The sequence below is a fragment of the Canis lupus genome, chromosome 26, assembly GCF_048164855.1.
Source record: "Canis lupus baileyi chromosome 26, mCanLup2.hap1, whole genome shotgun sequence".
Classification (NCBI taxonomy): Eukaryota; Metazoa; Chordata; class Mammalia; order Carnivora; family Canidae; genus Canis; species Canis lupus.
The window spans coordinates 46,560,691-46,576,442 of NC_132863.1; the positions used below are offsets into that span (position 1 = coordinate 46,560,691).

The window sequence follows — 15,752 nt, forward strand, 5'->3', positions numbered from 1 at the left end:
GCAATAGCACAGGTACCATAAACATATACGAGGTTTTAAAAAAAGATGGAAAAGTTAAAAAATTAGGGGCTCCTGGCAGGCTCGGTCAGTGGATCTTGATCTAGGAATTGTGGGTTCCAGCCCCACACTGGGTGTAGAGATTAAAGAAAATAAAATCTTTAAAAAAAAAACACATGGGAGAAAACACCATGCTAAATGAAAAAAAGACAGTCACAAAAGATATACACTGTATGGTTCCACTTAAAATAGTCAAATTCTTAGAAGAAAAATATAGAATGGTGGTTACCAGGGGCTGAGTGGGTGGAGAAAAAAGTTGTTTAATGGGTCTAGAGTTACAATTTGGCAAGATGACAAAGGTTCTGGAGATCTGTTTCACAGTAATGTGAATACACTTAACTCTACTGAACTTATACACTTAAAATTAGTTAAGGTAACAAATTTTATGTTGTATTTATTTTTCTTGACCAAAATTTTAAAAATTGGAGAAACTCAGTGAAGAGGTACATGTAAAATTTCTGTACTATTTTGGCAAGTTTTCTGTAATCTAAAACTATTCTAAAATTTAAAAATTAACTTAAAAAAGACCCAAGTCAAACTTCCAGAGATGAAAAATATAATAGCAGAGGTAAACATTATACAGAATAGGATCAGAGGCAGATTAGAAACTGCTAAAGAAAATATTAATGATCATGAAATACAGCAAAGGTATTCAAACACAAAAAGGGTGGGGGGCAATCTGGGTTGGATGGAATAGAGAAACCACAGAATCAGTGAGCTGTGGGAAAACTTCAGGTAGCTTAGTGTATGTATAATCAGTCCCCAGAGGAGAGGAGAAGAACAAACCAGCAGAAAAAATATTTGAAGAATACTGGATGAAAACTTTAAATTTGATGAAAACTATGAACCCACAGAACAAATAAGCTCAATGAACCTCAAGAACAAACAACATGAAGAAAATCACACTAAAACAGTGTGATGAAATTATTTAAAACTAGTGATGAAGACAAAAATCTTAAAAGCAGCCAGGTTTTGAAAAGATTTTAAATAAAATGGAACAAACTAGAGAATGACAGTAGATTTCTCATCAGAAACAACACAAGACAGGAAGACAGGAGACAGCAGAATAACATCTTTAAACTAAACTAAAACAATAGGCAATCTAAAATTTGACATATATCAAAAGTACTTTTCAAAAATGAAAACAAAATATTTTTCTGATCTATAAAAACTAAAAGAACTCATCACCAGCGTATTGTGCTTCAGGACATTTCCTTCTCTTAAAAGGAAAACAGGAGCTGGTAGAAATCTGAATCCACACAAAGGAAAACCAAACACTGGACATGCTAAATGTGTAGGTAAATACAAAATACATTTTAATCCACTTTTAAAATCTCTTTAGAAGCTAACTGGCTGCATAAAGCCAAAATCATTACACCATATTGTAAGGTTTCTGACACAAGCAAAAGCAAAACAACAGCAAACAAACAAAAACCTTTTTCATACCTACTGACAGCAATGGCACAAAAGCCAGGAAAGCAAAAGTGGTAGTACACTGTTATAGGGATCCCGTGTTACATCTAAAAGGGTATAATATTCCTTGAATATACACACTATTAAAGATGAATAAAACAAACCCCAAATCAACCAGTGTTTTTTTAATTAAAGAAGGTATAAGGCCAACAAATGAGATATAATAAAATTACTGAAAAAAACAATACAAAAAAAAAAAGAGAAAACCACACACGGCAGATGAAATGGCAGGTAGAAAAAACAAGAGCTAAATGGTAAATTTAAAGCATATCACTAATCACATCAATGCCATAATTAAAAGGCAGACATTGTCAAGTTATATTTAAAAAATAAGACCTCTAGTGTATGATGTCTACAAATAATCTACTTGAAATATATTGACAAAAATAAGTTAAAAATAAAGAAAAGAAAGATATGCCATGCCATAACTAACCAAGAGAAAGCCTGAGACGATATCTTAATATGAAAGCACATTACAGAGCAAACAATTTTACCATAGGAAGAGGATCATTTCATAATGACAAAGAGGTCAATTTAACATGAAAAGATTCTACTACATCTTTATACAACTAACAACAGAAAGTAAAAATACCTGAAGCAAAAAATGATATAAATCAAAGAATAGGAAAAAGTCAGTTGTATGTGACTTCAATACCACCTTCTCAGAAACTGATAGAACAAGTAGGCAATAGTGAGGCTATAGAAAACTGGAGTAACACTCTCAACCCAACCCTTCATCCAACAACAGAAGACCCATTCCTTTCAAGTGCATACAGAACTCTGACCAAGACAAACCATACACCGGGTCATAAAGTAAGTGTCAATATATTTATTCATTTTTTAAAAGGTTTTATCTATCTGATAGAGAGCAAGCAAGAGAGCACAAGCAAGGAGAGCAGCAGGTAGAAAGAGGAGGAGAAGCAGACTCCCAGCTGAGCAGGGAGCCCAACACAGGACTTGATCCCAGGACCTTGAGATCATGACCTTAACCGAAAGCAGATGCTTGACTGAGCCACCCAGGCACCCCAAGTGGCAATATATTTAAAAGGATTCTTAAATCATACAAAAGTACACTCTCTAACAACAATGAAATTGTTAGAAATCAATAACAAAGTTATCTCTAAAATCCCAAATATAGGGACACCTGGGTGGCTCAGTGGTTGAGTGTCTGTCCTTGGCTCTGATTGTGATCCCAGGATCCTGGATTCGAGTCGCATATTAGGCTCCCCACCAGGAGCCTGCTTCTCCCTCTGCCTTTGTCTCTGCCTCTGTGTCTCTCATAAATAAATACATAAAATCTTTAAAAATAAAATAAAATAAAATCCCAAATATATAGAATCTACATAAAAAATTTCTAAATAAACCTATGGATCAAGAAAGAAATCAAAAGAAAAACTTCAAAAGGATCAGATTAATGAAAATAGAAACAACATATTGTAATTTTTGAGATGCTGCTAAGGAAGTACTTAGGAGGAGAATTTAAAGCTGTAAATTGCTCCATTAGAAGAATAAACAGTCTTTGATCAATGACCTCAGTTTCTACTCTGAGACATCAGAAACAGAAAAGCAAATTAAATCAAGCAGAAAAAAAAAAAAAGAGACAATAAACAGAAGAGTAGAGATCAACTAAATTGAAAATAGAAAACAATAGAGAAAAATTAATGAAACCAAAGGCTGGTTCTTTGACAATACCAGTAAACTGATATTCCTCTCATCAGACTGATTAGGAAAAAATATATATAAGTATGAAACATCAGGAATGACAGAAAGGCCATCACAGCAGTCTACCATAAAGTTTTTATAGACAAACAAAAGAACAACTTTGTGACTTGGTAGTAGGCAAGAATTACTTAGGGCACACAAAGCAATAAGCACAAATGAAAAAACTGATCAGGGGACTTCAAATTTAAAGGCTTCTGCTCATTAAAGGCATGACTAAGAAAATAAATAAGCAAGATGCAGATGGGGAGAAAATACACACAGAACATCTATCTAAGGTTTGATACCGACAATATGTAAGAATTCAAACTTAAAAAAAAAAGTCCAGTAAAAAAAGGACAAAATATTTAAATGGATACTTCACAAAGGAATACATATGAATGGCCACCAAGCAAATGCAAAAGTGCATCACATATCCAGTCAACAGGAATATGCAATTAGAGACTATCATGAGATACCACTACATCCCCATTGAAATGACTCAAATAAAGCTTGATATCTGAATGTGTAGTGGTATCAGACTCTGCCAGCAGTGTTATACAGTTCCAGGTATAGACGTGCAGGTATGAGATGTGTGGATCTAATCAAACTAATAGAATAAAAGGGCAAGAACCCTGAACATACTGACAAGAAACTGACTGATCACATAGGTTTTTAGATTAGATAAAGAAAGTTCAGGAAGGAGTTGGGAAATTGACGGCGGGGGAAATGTGGATTCAGGGAATTCTGATGATACTGAACTATCAAATTTATGAATATGAATATATGAAAATGTTGACTTTTTTCATTAGTCTATTTTTTCCCCAGAGCATACAACTGCTACTCCACGTGATAAGAATCCAGAGGAGAATGAGAGAAAACAAGTTTAGTACCTTCAATGCTGTATATCTGTACTTTATCCTCAGGCACAGTCACTGCTTCCCAATGATGGTCCTTAAATTTAAAAACAGGTTTGACTATAAATAAATCATTTACTCCTGCTTTAAATAATCTTTAAACATCATTTTTTAAATTATACAAATAAAGTTATTTAAGTATCACTAAGTAACCAGCTGATAGAACACATTTCTTGCTCCATCAATCGATTATGCAATATATTACACATGCCACATTTAATCTGTTCACGTTTAAAAGGAAGAAACACTGATATAATTTCATAGTATAATGGTCTAATTTCCTGTTTTTGACCAAAAAAAGGAATTAATACCATTAATATATATTAGAGGATATCCTTTTTATTTTTTATTATTTTTTATAAATTTATTTTTTTTATTGGTGTTCAATTTGCCAATATATAGAATAACACCCAGTGCTCATCCCGTCAAGTGCCCACCTCAGTGCCCGTCACCCAGTTACCCCCACCCCCCGCCCACCTCCCCTTAATGGTCTCATTTGGGGAATATAAAAAATATTTAAAAAAATGACAGGGAATAAAGGGGAGAGGATATCCTTTTTAAAAAATGTTACCAAATCCTGTCATGTATGCTTCTGAAATAGTGTGGTATCATATGCATTCCTCAATTCCACTGATTAACTGTCTTTACATTCAAACACTGAATGCATATGAAAAATCACTGAAAATATTTTCCCCTTCTCCTTTCCACATGTTTTCATTGAAAATCTGTGTAACTGGATAAAATAATACTGAATTCACAAAAAAAAAAAAAAAAGCTACAAGAAAAAATAGATATCATTCCTAAAAGATGAGATCCTAAAACCTTTTACTAATCTTGTGAGGAAAACAGATCTGCTTCTTTGGTTATTTAAGGACAATTCATTGTATAGGAATTCATCTGAATCCCCAATCCCTTTTCTAACTCTACTTCTTTGTCTGAATTGAAACCAGTCCATATGCTGAGGGCAGCACTACCATTATGGTGTCTCCAGTCAGGTTAATTCTCCCATATCTCAAAGCCTCAGGGTCCAGAGAAAAGGCCTGCTATCCTCTTCCCTGCCCCAAAGGTTTTAGCAGCTTCATATTTTCTAGGTATAAAAACACTTGCTCCTTTGGGCACATGCAACCTGGCTGTTATCATGTACTAACTTCAAAGCGAGGTTTCCTGGTTTACTGCCTTTCTTTTAAAAACATTTTTATATTATGGAAATTTTCATATTATGTATTTTTTATTTTTTAACTTAATTAACATATAGTATATTACTAGTTTTGGAGGTAGAGTTCAGTGATTCATCAGTTTTATAAAATACCCAGTGCTCACTACAGCTACAAACCCTCCTTCATGCCCATAACCCAGTTACCCCATCTCCCCACGCACATCCCTTCCAGCGACCCTCAGTTTGTTTCCTATGATTAAGGGTCTCTTATGGTTTAACCTCTCTGATTTTGTCATTTTATTTTTCCCTCCCTTCCCCTATGATCCTCTGTTTTGATTCTTAAATTTCACATGAGTGAGATAACATGATAATTGTCTTTATTTCACTCAGCACAATACCCTCTAGTTCCATCCACATGATTGCAAATGGCAAGATTTCACTTTTTGATGGCTGAGTAGTATTCCATTGTATATATAGACCACATCTTCTTAATCCTTTTATCTGTCAATGGACATCTGGGCTCTTTCCATAGTTTGACCCTTGTGGACATTGCTGCTTTAAACACTGGGTGTAAGTACCCCTTCTGATCACTACCTTTCTATCTTTGGGGTAAATACTCAGTAGTGCAATTGCTGGGCAGGGTAGCTCCATTTTTAACTTTCTCAGGAACTTCCATACTGTTTTCCAGAGTGGCTGCATCGGCTTGCATTTCCACTAACAGTATAAGAGGATTCCCCTTTCTCCAAATCCTCACCAACATTTGTTGTTTCCTAACTTGTTAATTTTACCCATTGTGACTGGTATGAGATAGTACCTCATTGTGGTTTTGATTTGTAGTTCCCTGATGCCGAGTGATGTTGAGCATTTTTTCTTGTGTCTATTAGCCATTTGTATGTCTTCTTTGAGAAATGTCTGTTCATTTCTTCTGCCCATTTCTTGACTGGGTTATTTGTTCTTTGGGCATTGAGTTTGATAAGTTCTTTATAGATTTTGGATATCAGCCCTTTATCTGATAAGACATTTGCAAATATCTTCTCCTATTCTGTAGGTTGTCTTTTGCTATGCTTCCTTTGCTTTTGCAAAAGCTTTTTATCTTGATGAAGTCCTAATAGTTCATTCTTGCCTTCATTTCCCTTGCCTTTGGAGACTAGTAGGAAGTTGCTGCGGCTGAGGTCAAAGAGGTTGCTGCCTGTGTTCTCATCTAGGGTTTTGATTGATTACTGTCTCACATTTAGGTATTTCATCCATTTTGAGTCTATTTTTGTGTATAGTGTAAGGAAATGATCCAGTTTCGTTCTTCTGCATGTAGCTGTCCAATTTTCCCAACACCATTTATTAAAGAGACTGTCCTTTTTCCAGTAGATATTCTTTCCTGCTTTGTCAAAGATTAGCTGGCCATAGAGTTGAGAGTCTGTTTCTGGGGTCTCTATTCTGTTCCACTGATCTCTGCAACTGTTTTTGTGTCAGTACTATACTGTCTTGATGAGGACAGCTTTGTAACAGAGCTTGAAGTCTGGAAATATGATGCCACCAGCTTTGGTTTTCTCTTTCAACATTCCTTTGGCGAACCAAGATTCTTTTGTGATTTCCATACAAATTTTAGTATTATTTGTTCCAGAAGTGTTGATGGTATTTTGATAGGGATTGCATTGAACGTAGAGACTGCTCTGGATAGCAAGACATCTTAACAATATTTGTTCTTCCAAACCATGAGCATGGAACGTTTTTCCATTTCTTTGTGTCTTCCTGAATTTCTTTCACGAGTGTTCTACAGTTTTCAGAGTACAGATCCTTTACCTCTTTGGTTAGGTTTATTTCTAGGTATCTCATGTTTTTTTTTTTTTTTTTTTTTTTGTGCAATTGTAAATGGGACTGATTCCTTAATTTCTCTTTCTTCTGTCTCATTGTACAGAAATGCAACTGATTTCTATGCATTGATTTTATATCCTGCCAGTCTGTTGAATTCCTGTATGAGTTCTAACAATTTTGAGGTAGAGTCTTTCGGGTTTTCCACATAGAGTACACATCAACTGTGAAGAAAGGTTGACTTCCTTGCTAATTCAGATGCAGTTTATTTTTTGTTGTTGTTGTTGTTGTTGCCTGACTGCTGAGGCTAGGACTTCCTGTACTATGTTGAACAACAGTGGACATCTTGTTGTATTCCTGACCTTAGGGGAAAGGCTGAGAGCTTTGAGAAGGATATTCACTGTGGGCTTTTTGTATATGGCTTTTATGATATTGAGGTATGTTCCCGCTATTCCTACACTGTGGAGAGGTTTAATCAAGAAGGATGCTGTACTTTGTCAAATGCTTTTTCTGCATCTATTGAGAGGATCATATGGCTGGGAGGCAACTTTAAACGTCAGATTGAGTTATCAATTCGTTATCTCTATAAAGAAGCAGTATTTGTACTGAAATCTAAATGAGAAGAAATTATGATGCAAAGATTTGGAAGTTTCTAGGCAGAAGAATCAACAAGTAGAAAGATATGAAATGGGCATGATCTTTGTTAAAGAAATAGAATTAAGGTGTCTGGAACATAGTAAGCATAGAGAATGGTCTGAGATATGAGAAAAATAGCCAGGGACCAGATCATAAAGGCCCTCATACACAATGCTAAAGAGACAAAAGAAGGATCTTAAGCAATACATGGAGAATGGCTTTTAGAAAAGTCAAGAGAATACAGGAGAATGTACTATAGAAATCCAGGAAAGAGAGGATTCTAAATCTATATTTTGGAGGAATCTCCTGCATTTCTAGGTCAGTTTCTGGCACATGGCAGGCATTTAACACTTATAATTGCATTTTATACTATCCCTACCATATATCATACTGTAATTGCTTATTTTCTCATTGAAATCATCCATTGGACCAAACTCAGTGAAGGCAGGGACTACATCAATCCTATTCTATCTTCTTCTCCTGAAATCAAAGACCATTCTTAAAGAGAACCCAGTTAAAAATATTCCTACAAACCCTGCTGGAATAAATACACCAGTAAAAACAGTCATTGGCCCTGAGAAACAGTGCTAATACTTAGAACTAAATTTTAATAAAGTATTCTACAAAGGTGTTCTAAAATAAAAAGAAATAATGGTATATGGAAATCCTCAGGGGCATTTGCTTAATGTCTATCTATAGTTTACCTGGAACAAAAGGCAGGATTTTACAAGAGACAGACTAAGAAGTCTAGATTCTCATTAAAATATCAGTAACCACAATTAGATTAGTATATGCAGATCAACTCTTAGTTGGATTTTAACAAAGTAACTATTTACTCCAGGCCAGAAGTATGCCCATGGACCAAATATTAAGTGGTAGCTATTTGGAAACAATGGCTCAAGAATTCTCAGATTAAACTAAGGCAGTAGAAAATATACCATCTGGTTGTAAGGTTTAAATATGGCTACAACATAGCACATAAAGAACTAAATCACTTCCAAATAGTACCATAGGAATTAATACCTCAGAATTTCGAAATGGAAAATTTTATGAATGGATAAAGACTACTCATCATTGTCTGTTAAAATATTTGTAAGGAGTACCTCTGCATTTGATTAACTGGTATCTCCTCTAGATTCCAGTTCACATGTTCATATGAATGTTAAATGTTAGATCATTAACCTGTAATTTATTTCTGAAAAATCTTAGATTTAAAAACTAGTATTAAAATCCAGCTTTAAAAAATAATGAAATCTAGCATTAATTTTTCTGTTGCAATAAAACATTAGAAATAATCTTTATTTCTAATTAACTGAATGGGTTACCATGCTAATCAAAAGTATAGAGTTAATATTGAAATCTAGTAAAATAGCTAGAAAAATAAATATACAAAAAATCCATGTTCTTAGATTAAAACATTGTATACATACACATATACGAACATAAAATGGTAGATGGAACTTACATCATTATCTCCGGCAATGTAGAATGACAGAGTCTGGCTCCCAAGATTAAAATCTATCCAAAATTCCTCAAGTTTTTCATCTGAAGGTATTTGTAACTAATAAAACAAAACATAAAAAACTACTATATACTATGATTTTAAAAGTGACAACAGAAAATTATGACTATGTTATACTCATGGTTGTTTGTTTTTTTTAAAAGAAAAAAAGACAGCTAGAGGTGAACAAAGAGAAAGATCAAATAGAGCATTTAAACCAATTTAGAAACAATGAAAAGAAATGCTGCTTTATTATCTTACACAGAAATTAGCTAGCTCTAAGAAATCACAAAGATTCCAAGTGTAAAGTGCAAATAAAATGTTAGTTTGATTAATGAATGGTAAATCAATAATAGGTTTGACTTAAAGAAAAAAAGAAAATTTGAAGTACAACCTTCATATTTCAGTTATCCTTAGCTACAAATATATCACTTCATAAAATGTCTCTTAGACATAGAATACTAAACCTATATTTGTGATCAAATTATGACTATTTTTAATGTTCTTGTCAACTTGTAACTTGTAATTCACTTGACCTTGTATCAAAATTCATCCAATAACTAAAACATGTTAAATCTAAAACTTACCTCATATTTATCAAGAAATGCTGATAAACAAGGAAACGTAAAGACCCTAAAATAAAAAGTAGTCTGTGTTAGAGAAAAATTTAATAAGACTTCACAGTGTAATCTTGACTAACCATTGAAATCATGTCTAAGATCAAAAGGAAATCATGCTGTGACCTTAATGATTTAAATAAATTCATATCTCCTTTTTTATTACTTTTTAAAGTAAGAGTTTAATGGAAATTTGTTTCTATAGAAAAAGTATATTATTTTGGTGTCACTACTACTCAACCTCCCATTCTGACTACAATAACTGTACAACTTTACTTTTTATGCTATTTACTAGGAGTAAAAATTCCTAATTCAGTTTATTGTATTGACATAGTGGAATAAGTGGTGGAAGCTCCTATAGGATTTACATAGGAAAAGAAGAGAAGTGAATAATACAGCTAATAAAAATGACCGAATTTGCCAAACACTTTCTTGGTCATATACCATTATAAGCACTTGATATATAATCATCTCACTTAGTTTCTACAATAAACATATAGGTAGGTGCTGTATTTTTATTTTACAGCTAAGGAAACTAAGGCAAGTAAGTTTAATAATTTGCCCAACATCAGAATAGGAAGAGGAAAACCTATGATTCAAATCCAAAAAACACGAGTCCCTGCATTCAACCCTTACCTTGTCTTCTATTTCCTTAGTAAATAAAGTAAATGTGAACTCATTCATCCAATAAAGCTGTCCTGAGCATCTATAACACAGTGTCGGGCACTGAACTGCAAATACTGCTCTTCTATTACTATCAAAAGTGATAATTACCTTTCATTCATGCCCATTCCTGAGATTAAATAACCTCAGAAAGAGGTCAGCCTTACAGTGCATTAATTATATATATATATAAAAAAAAAGAAAACTTGTTTGCTATATATTTTTCTACCAGTATGTGGATAAAGAAGGTAGCTCAAGTAATATATGTATCAAAAATTTATTATTCCTTAAAGATGAAATTTATGATAATGTATAGGCAATTCTAAAATATAATAAACCAAATTTAGACAGTTATTAATATTAAATAAAATGCATGTTTCCTCTAAAAACTATGAAGTAAAAAATAAGACCAGTGCAATTCTTTCAGCCTACCATTGCAGTAACTTCTTACATGGTGTTATAATAAGGTATTGCTTTAAATGCCCCTGTGCATTTTTATATCCCAAGAGACCAAATAAATTTTAAAGGTTCAACACTGTGTGCTCCCTCTTGAGCTCTAGTTCTTTATCAGTAAATGGCTGAATATTGTATTAAGTTTACCTTCTCTTGTCTCCAAGCATGCCATTTACAAGGTTGAGAAATACCCTGCAATCCTAATTTTTAAAAAAAAAGAGAGAGACTTTTAAAAAGTATAGTAATAAAAAACTTGTTAATTTGTTATTTTTATTCTACTTACTGTTTCAAATTCAGAGTCTTTAATTCCTTTAAATGCATTAGCAATAAAATCCATTGAAAACCAGTGACATGCCAGTTCCTGTCTTTGTTTTTCTGTAGTCATTCTACATAGTGCTTCTACGATACCTACTTGTAAGTCGTAATCTTAAAAAAAAAAGTAATGTATTACTGGAAGTTATGAAAAATAAGTTTATAAGTCATTGTTTATAAGGAATGAACAAGCAAGAGAAAGAAGAAAAATATTAGTGTTTTTCACTCATCTTTTGCCATTTTGTTCAAATGGATTAGACAGATCTCATCAGCACAGAATGAATATGGACAAATAACAAGTTTACCAACAGAAGAAAGGAGTAAAAATTTAAAAAAAAAAGAATATTTGAGAGAAACTTCTATGTAATCAAAGACTCTGACATTCCATTATTAGAGTTGTGAACTACAAAATAACTCAGATGATAGTCTATAAATTACAGGCCTTTTACTTTTGTATTCTGGTTATCTTTATTCCAAAGTACTTTAATCAGTGGTTTGTTCTATATGTATATCACTACATCAAATTTTTCTCATATGAAATTTAGAAAAGATTATTTGAGTTCTTTTAATAAACACATTGTTTAAAAACAAATTTCTAAGTCCCCAAAATATTAAACCTACAATTTCATAAAACACTATTTGAGGAATTTCTTAGGAAAAGTAATTCAAATATGTTAGAAAATTAAGTTTTTATTCATAAATCTACCATTAGGCACAAGTTATATTTGACAACTCCTTTCATCATGCTTAATTATTTTTGTCCCACAGTTATAGATCACTTAATTACCTATTAGTAATTAAAAACTGCTTGCTTTACATAGTTTATAATTCCCTCACATAATCTCACTACATTACAATGTTAATATTATTTTTATTAAAGAGATTATATTGTTAATGAATTTGGAATAATTTAAAATATGAATATTTTGAAAAAATATACTTACCTCCAGCATCTAAAATCCTTTCTCCCATACTACTCCTGTAAATCAAAATAATAGATTACATACCAAACTAGTACCAATTAAATAGAAAACCCAGGTATTTAGGGGGAAAACTTCACTAAAATTAACAATTGGCTGGTATCACAGATTTTTGCAAAAAATATAGCTATAAATTATATTAGAACAACAGTTTATCAGTTTTAATCATTAATGCAACTCATGGTTATTTTACAGCTTTATAAAATATCCTCTAAATTCTTGACCTGAACCACTAATTAAAGGAACATAGTACAAATTATTACATGAGAATTAACATTTCTTGGTTAGAGAGTATTTTCCTGGCATCTTGAGGCATTTTGTCAAGCATAGCATTCATTTTTTTTAGAGTCTAGAAAAGAAAAAAAAATAATCCATTAACTTTATATATTCAGTAAAATGGAGTATTTAGAGGAATACTCTATGTACACAAACTTAGAAGCCTATTTTTTTTCTTAAGCACAACAATTTTATGCAGTGAATAAAGAAGGGTAGAGGAAAGAATATAAAGTATAAAATAGTGAATACAAAAAAACATGAAACAAAGGATATAAAAATAAAATATACTATAATTCCAGTTATACTCTTTGCAATAAGACATATGTTTATTATTACTCCAAGAACTAAAGAACCAAAAACTATAATCTGATTAACATTTGTTCTATGGTTATATACATGCACATACATCCATATACAAATACAGGTTATGTTTACCATTTAAATACTGAGGACTCCTAATATCTGGATGGTATAGTTTATTTTCATATGGGCTATATGCATACATAAACACAGATGGCTATGGCTTTTCAATAAATATTTGGGTAATATATTTATTCATCACATCAGGCAATGAAGACAGCAGAAATATACTACATAGTTAATTTAGTACCAAGAGAAAATAATTATTCAATTTGATGAATTGCTACTAAATTTGCTTCATTCTCTCATTTTTAGGTTTTTAAAAAAAATCTAACAAATGACTTTACCTCCTGCTGAATACAAATATTCACTCTTGAGTCAGTAACTAGGACACAGATTCGAGGCACGAAACTTTCCACTACTTGCCTTCTACCTGAATGAAAGTGTTAAATAATTAATAAATGCGTATTTTAAATGGTAATCTTTTCTCATATGAGTTAATGAAAGAATGTACTAGTTCAAAAGCAGTACTAGACTGCTTTGGGCAGCAGAAAACATGAAATGCAGTTCTCATTCTTTCACTAACTAGCTATGTTGGCTTTGAAAAAATGCCGTTCAACAGATCTGACTCATCTTAACTCTGGCAAAGGTGTAACTTCAGAATAAGCTTCTCCTTTCAGGCACCTAAGGCAGTAAGACTTTTTTCGGATGAAATATAGTTCAAAATGGAAATTTCTATTGTGACATTCTTATGAAAACTGGCCTCATTAATTTAGTCATATATCGAAAGTTCCATAGCAGATGTAAACACTCAATAGATCTTTGTAAGATCTAAATACCTTGAGCTTTTTCTAAAAGTTAACCCTCTTCTCAAAGGACAAGGCTTTATCAATACTAAATATATTCAGAAAAATTTGCTGCATGTTATTTAATAATGCAAATTTAAAAAATAATTTTAAATAATGGTAATAACATAACAAAATATACAACTTTCCAAAGTGACTAGACTGAAGGTAAAAAAAAGAAAAAAGAAAAAAAATTACTCAATTAGGTAAAAAGATATAATGATTTACTTAAGAAAAAAAAACACTTGGATTATTTCATATTTACTGACACTTCAGGACTGTTTTCTTCCCTAAAATCTTAAGAATTTAGACTAGATGATATGTCAATTGGAAAGCAATCAATGAAAAGGTAGCATTAACTACTACTGAGGTGAACAGCAATTGAGCTTTTAAAACTTTTTGGCTCTGAAGACTAATTTTTCCTTTATTTATAAACAATTCACCAGCCTCAATGACTTCTTCAACCAACAGAGATAAAATAATTTGGACTGCTTGCTTGGCACAAAACAGTGGCCATTCATTCACAAGTGAGAATGAATTGTTATGTGCTCTACATATGGAAAATTCTGTCCCATTAGATCAAAAGTTGGCAAATTATGGCCCACAAACCAAATCCACCCCACCGCCCGTGTTGTATGGCGTATTATTCAACAGCAAGTACTCTGTGGAAATAATTTAATCCCTGAACCAGCACTATCAAAGTGAATTTCATTCTACTCTCATGAACTTAGCCAATATCAGGTACCACTGGATGACTTCAGTAATTAGCATGCACTGCAGAGTTGTTGTTTCTTAATGAACTCAACCCAAAATTACAGAGCAAAATCATGCTTCTATGACAAACTCACACTTGCTAAAGTCATTTCAATGAAACGAAGGTGATCTGAATCACAAATAATGCTAACTGTTCTATACATTTCCCAGGCTGTCAAAAATTAAAACAAGGACAGACATCTCCATTCCCACACAAAGGTACAGGAGTACATTTTTTGTAAGCTCCAATTACAGGTCCAGCAGCATTTCTGGACATTGATGAAGTACACAGGAAATTCCCATATTTCAAAATCCGTTTAAACATTCAACTGAGGTTCCACCTAACCTTGTTGAAAGTGACTCATCTGGAATGCAATGATATTCTAAAAGGCAAGTATTAAGTATCTGATAAAATTCTATAAATGCTTTCCAAGTGATGAACATGCCCAATTAAAAATCGTGCTCATGAATTGGTATGAGTATTTGGCATTATCTGCATGAAAAGACATTTTCTAATGCAATTTACATAAAATATCATTAAGATAAGCATAAAAATGAACATTTGCAATCAATTCTGATAAGAGCAAACACTAACTCTGAGCCTTAATTAAGTGAAATGTCATCCTGTCAAAATAGTGCTATTCTCATTAGTTGACCTATATTACAAAAACACTGTACTCCATTATTGTAGTATCTTGAATTGTATCAATAAGATATCTGTGGAAATCTGTTTTCTTTCTTGTTATATAAGTACCTATATAATATCCTCAGTTTTTTCGCTTGGCTCTAATATAATGTTTAAAATATTTACTATCTGGCCCTTTACAGTAAAAGGTGGTTGACCCCTAAATTAGTTAGAGTCCTAATATTAGGAGAATACTCTGAGGATTGCAAAATTATACTAAAACTCTAACAGCAAATTATTATTATTTATTAGAAATAAAATGCTTATTATACCTTCATCACTGATGTCATGTATGACCTGAAAAAAAATGAATATTTAATTTATAATTTATCTTGTATTATAAAAACCATTATATTGTATTGATACAGTAGCAAATATTAAAATAATATTAAAGTAACAGATCATATTTGAACTCACCATGTAATTACTTAACTTTTATTAACTATTTAATTATATGAATCAGGTTAAGTGCTTTATACAATCTGAATAGACTAATCCAATCAAGTCACTAACCAATCTGTTAATGACTTTTAGGCTCGAGACACAAGAACACAAACTACGTAA

General features: G+C 32.3%; 1 protein-coding gene across 10 annotated transcripts in view; it reads right to left on the minus strand.

Moving 5' to 3' along the window:
- Nucleotides 1-15,752, minus strand: part of SYCP2 (synaptonemal complex protein 2) — a 78,070-nt gene that overhangs the window by 41,735 nt on the left and 20,583 nt on the right. For all 10 annotated transcript variants that reach the window (XR_012018812.1, XM_072801617.1, XM_072801625.1 and 7 more), the window contains exons 6-14: nucleotides 15,461-15,485; nucleotides 13,253-13,338; nucleotides 12,533-12,618; nucleotides 12,234-12,268; nucleotides 11,261-11,403; nucleotides 11,125-11,177; nucleotides 9,832-9,877; nucleotides 9,209-9,304; nucleotides 4,122-4,182 (exon numbers count right to left, since the gene is read on the minus strand). Coding sequence is in view for 9 of the 10 variants with exons in the window: in XM_072801617.1 (XP_072657718.1) it covers nucleotides 4,122-4,182; nucleotides 9,209-9,304; nucleotides 9,832-9,877; nucleotides 11,125-11,177; nucleotides 11,261-11,403; nucleotides 12,234-12,268; nucleotides 12,533-12,618; nucleotides 13,253-13,338; nucleotides 15,461-15,485 (631 nt within the window). In the remaining variant the exon portion in view is untranslated. The remainder of the gene's footprint in view (nucleotides 1-4,121; nucleotides 4,183-9,208; nucleotides 9,305-9,831; nucleotides 9,878-11,124; nucleotides 11,178-11,260; nucleotides 11,404-12,233; nucleotides 12,269-12,532; nucleotides 12,619-13,252; nucleotides 13,339-15,460; nucleotides 15,486-15,752) is intronic.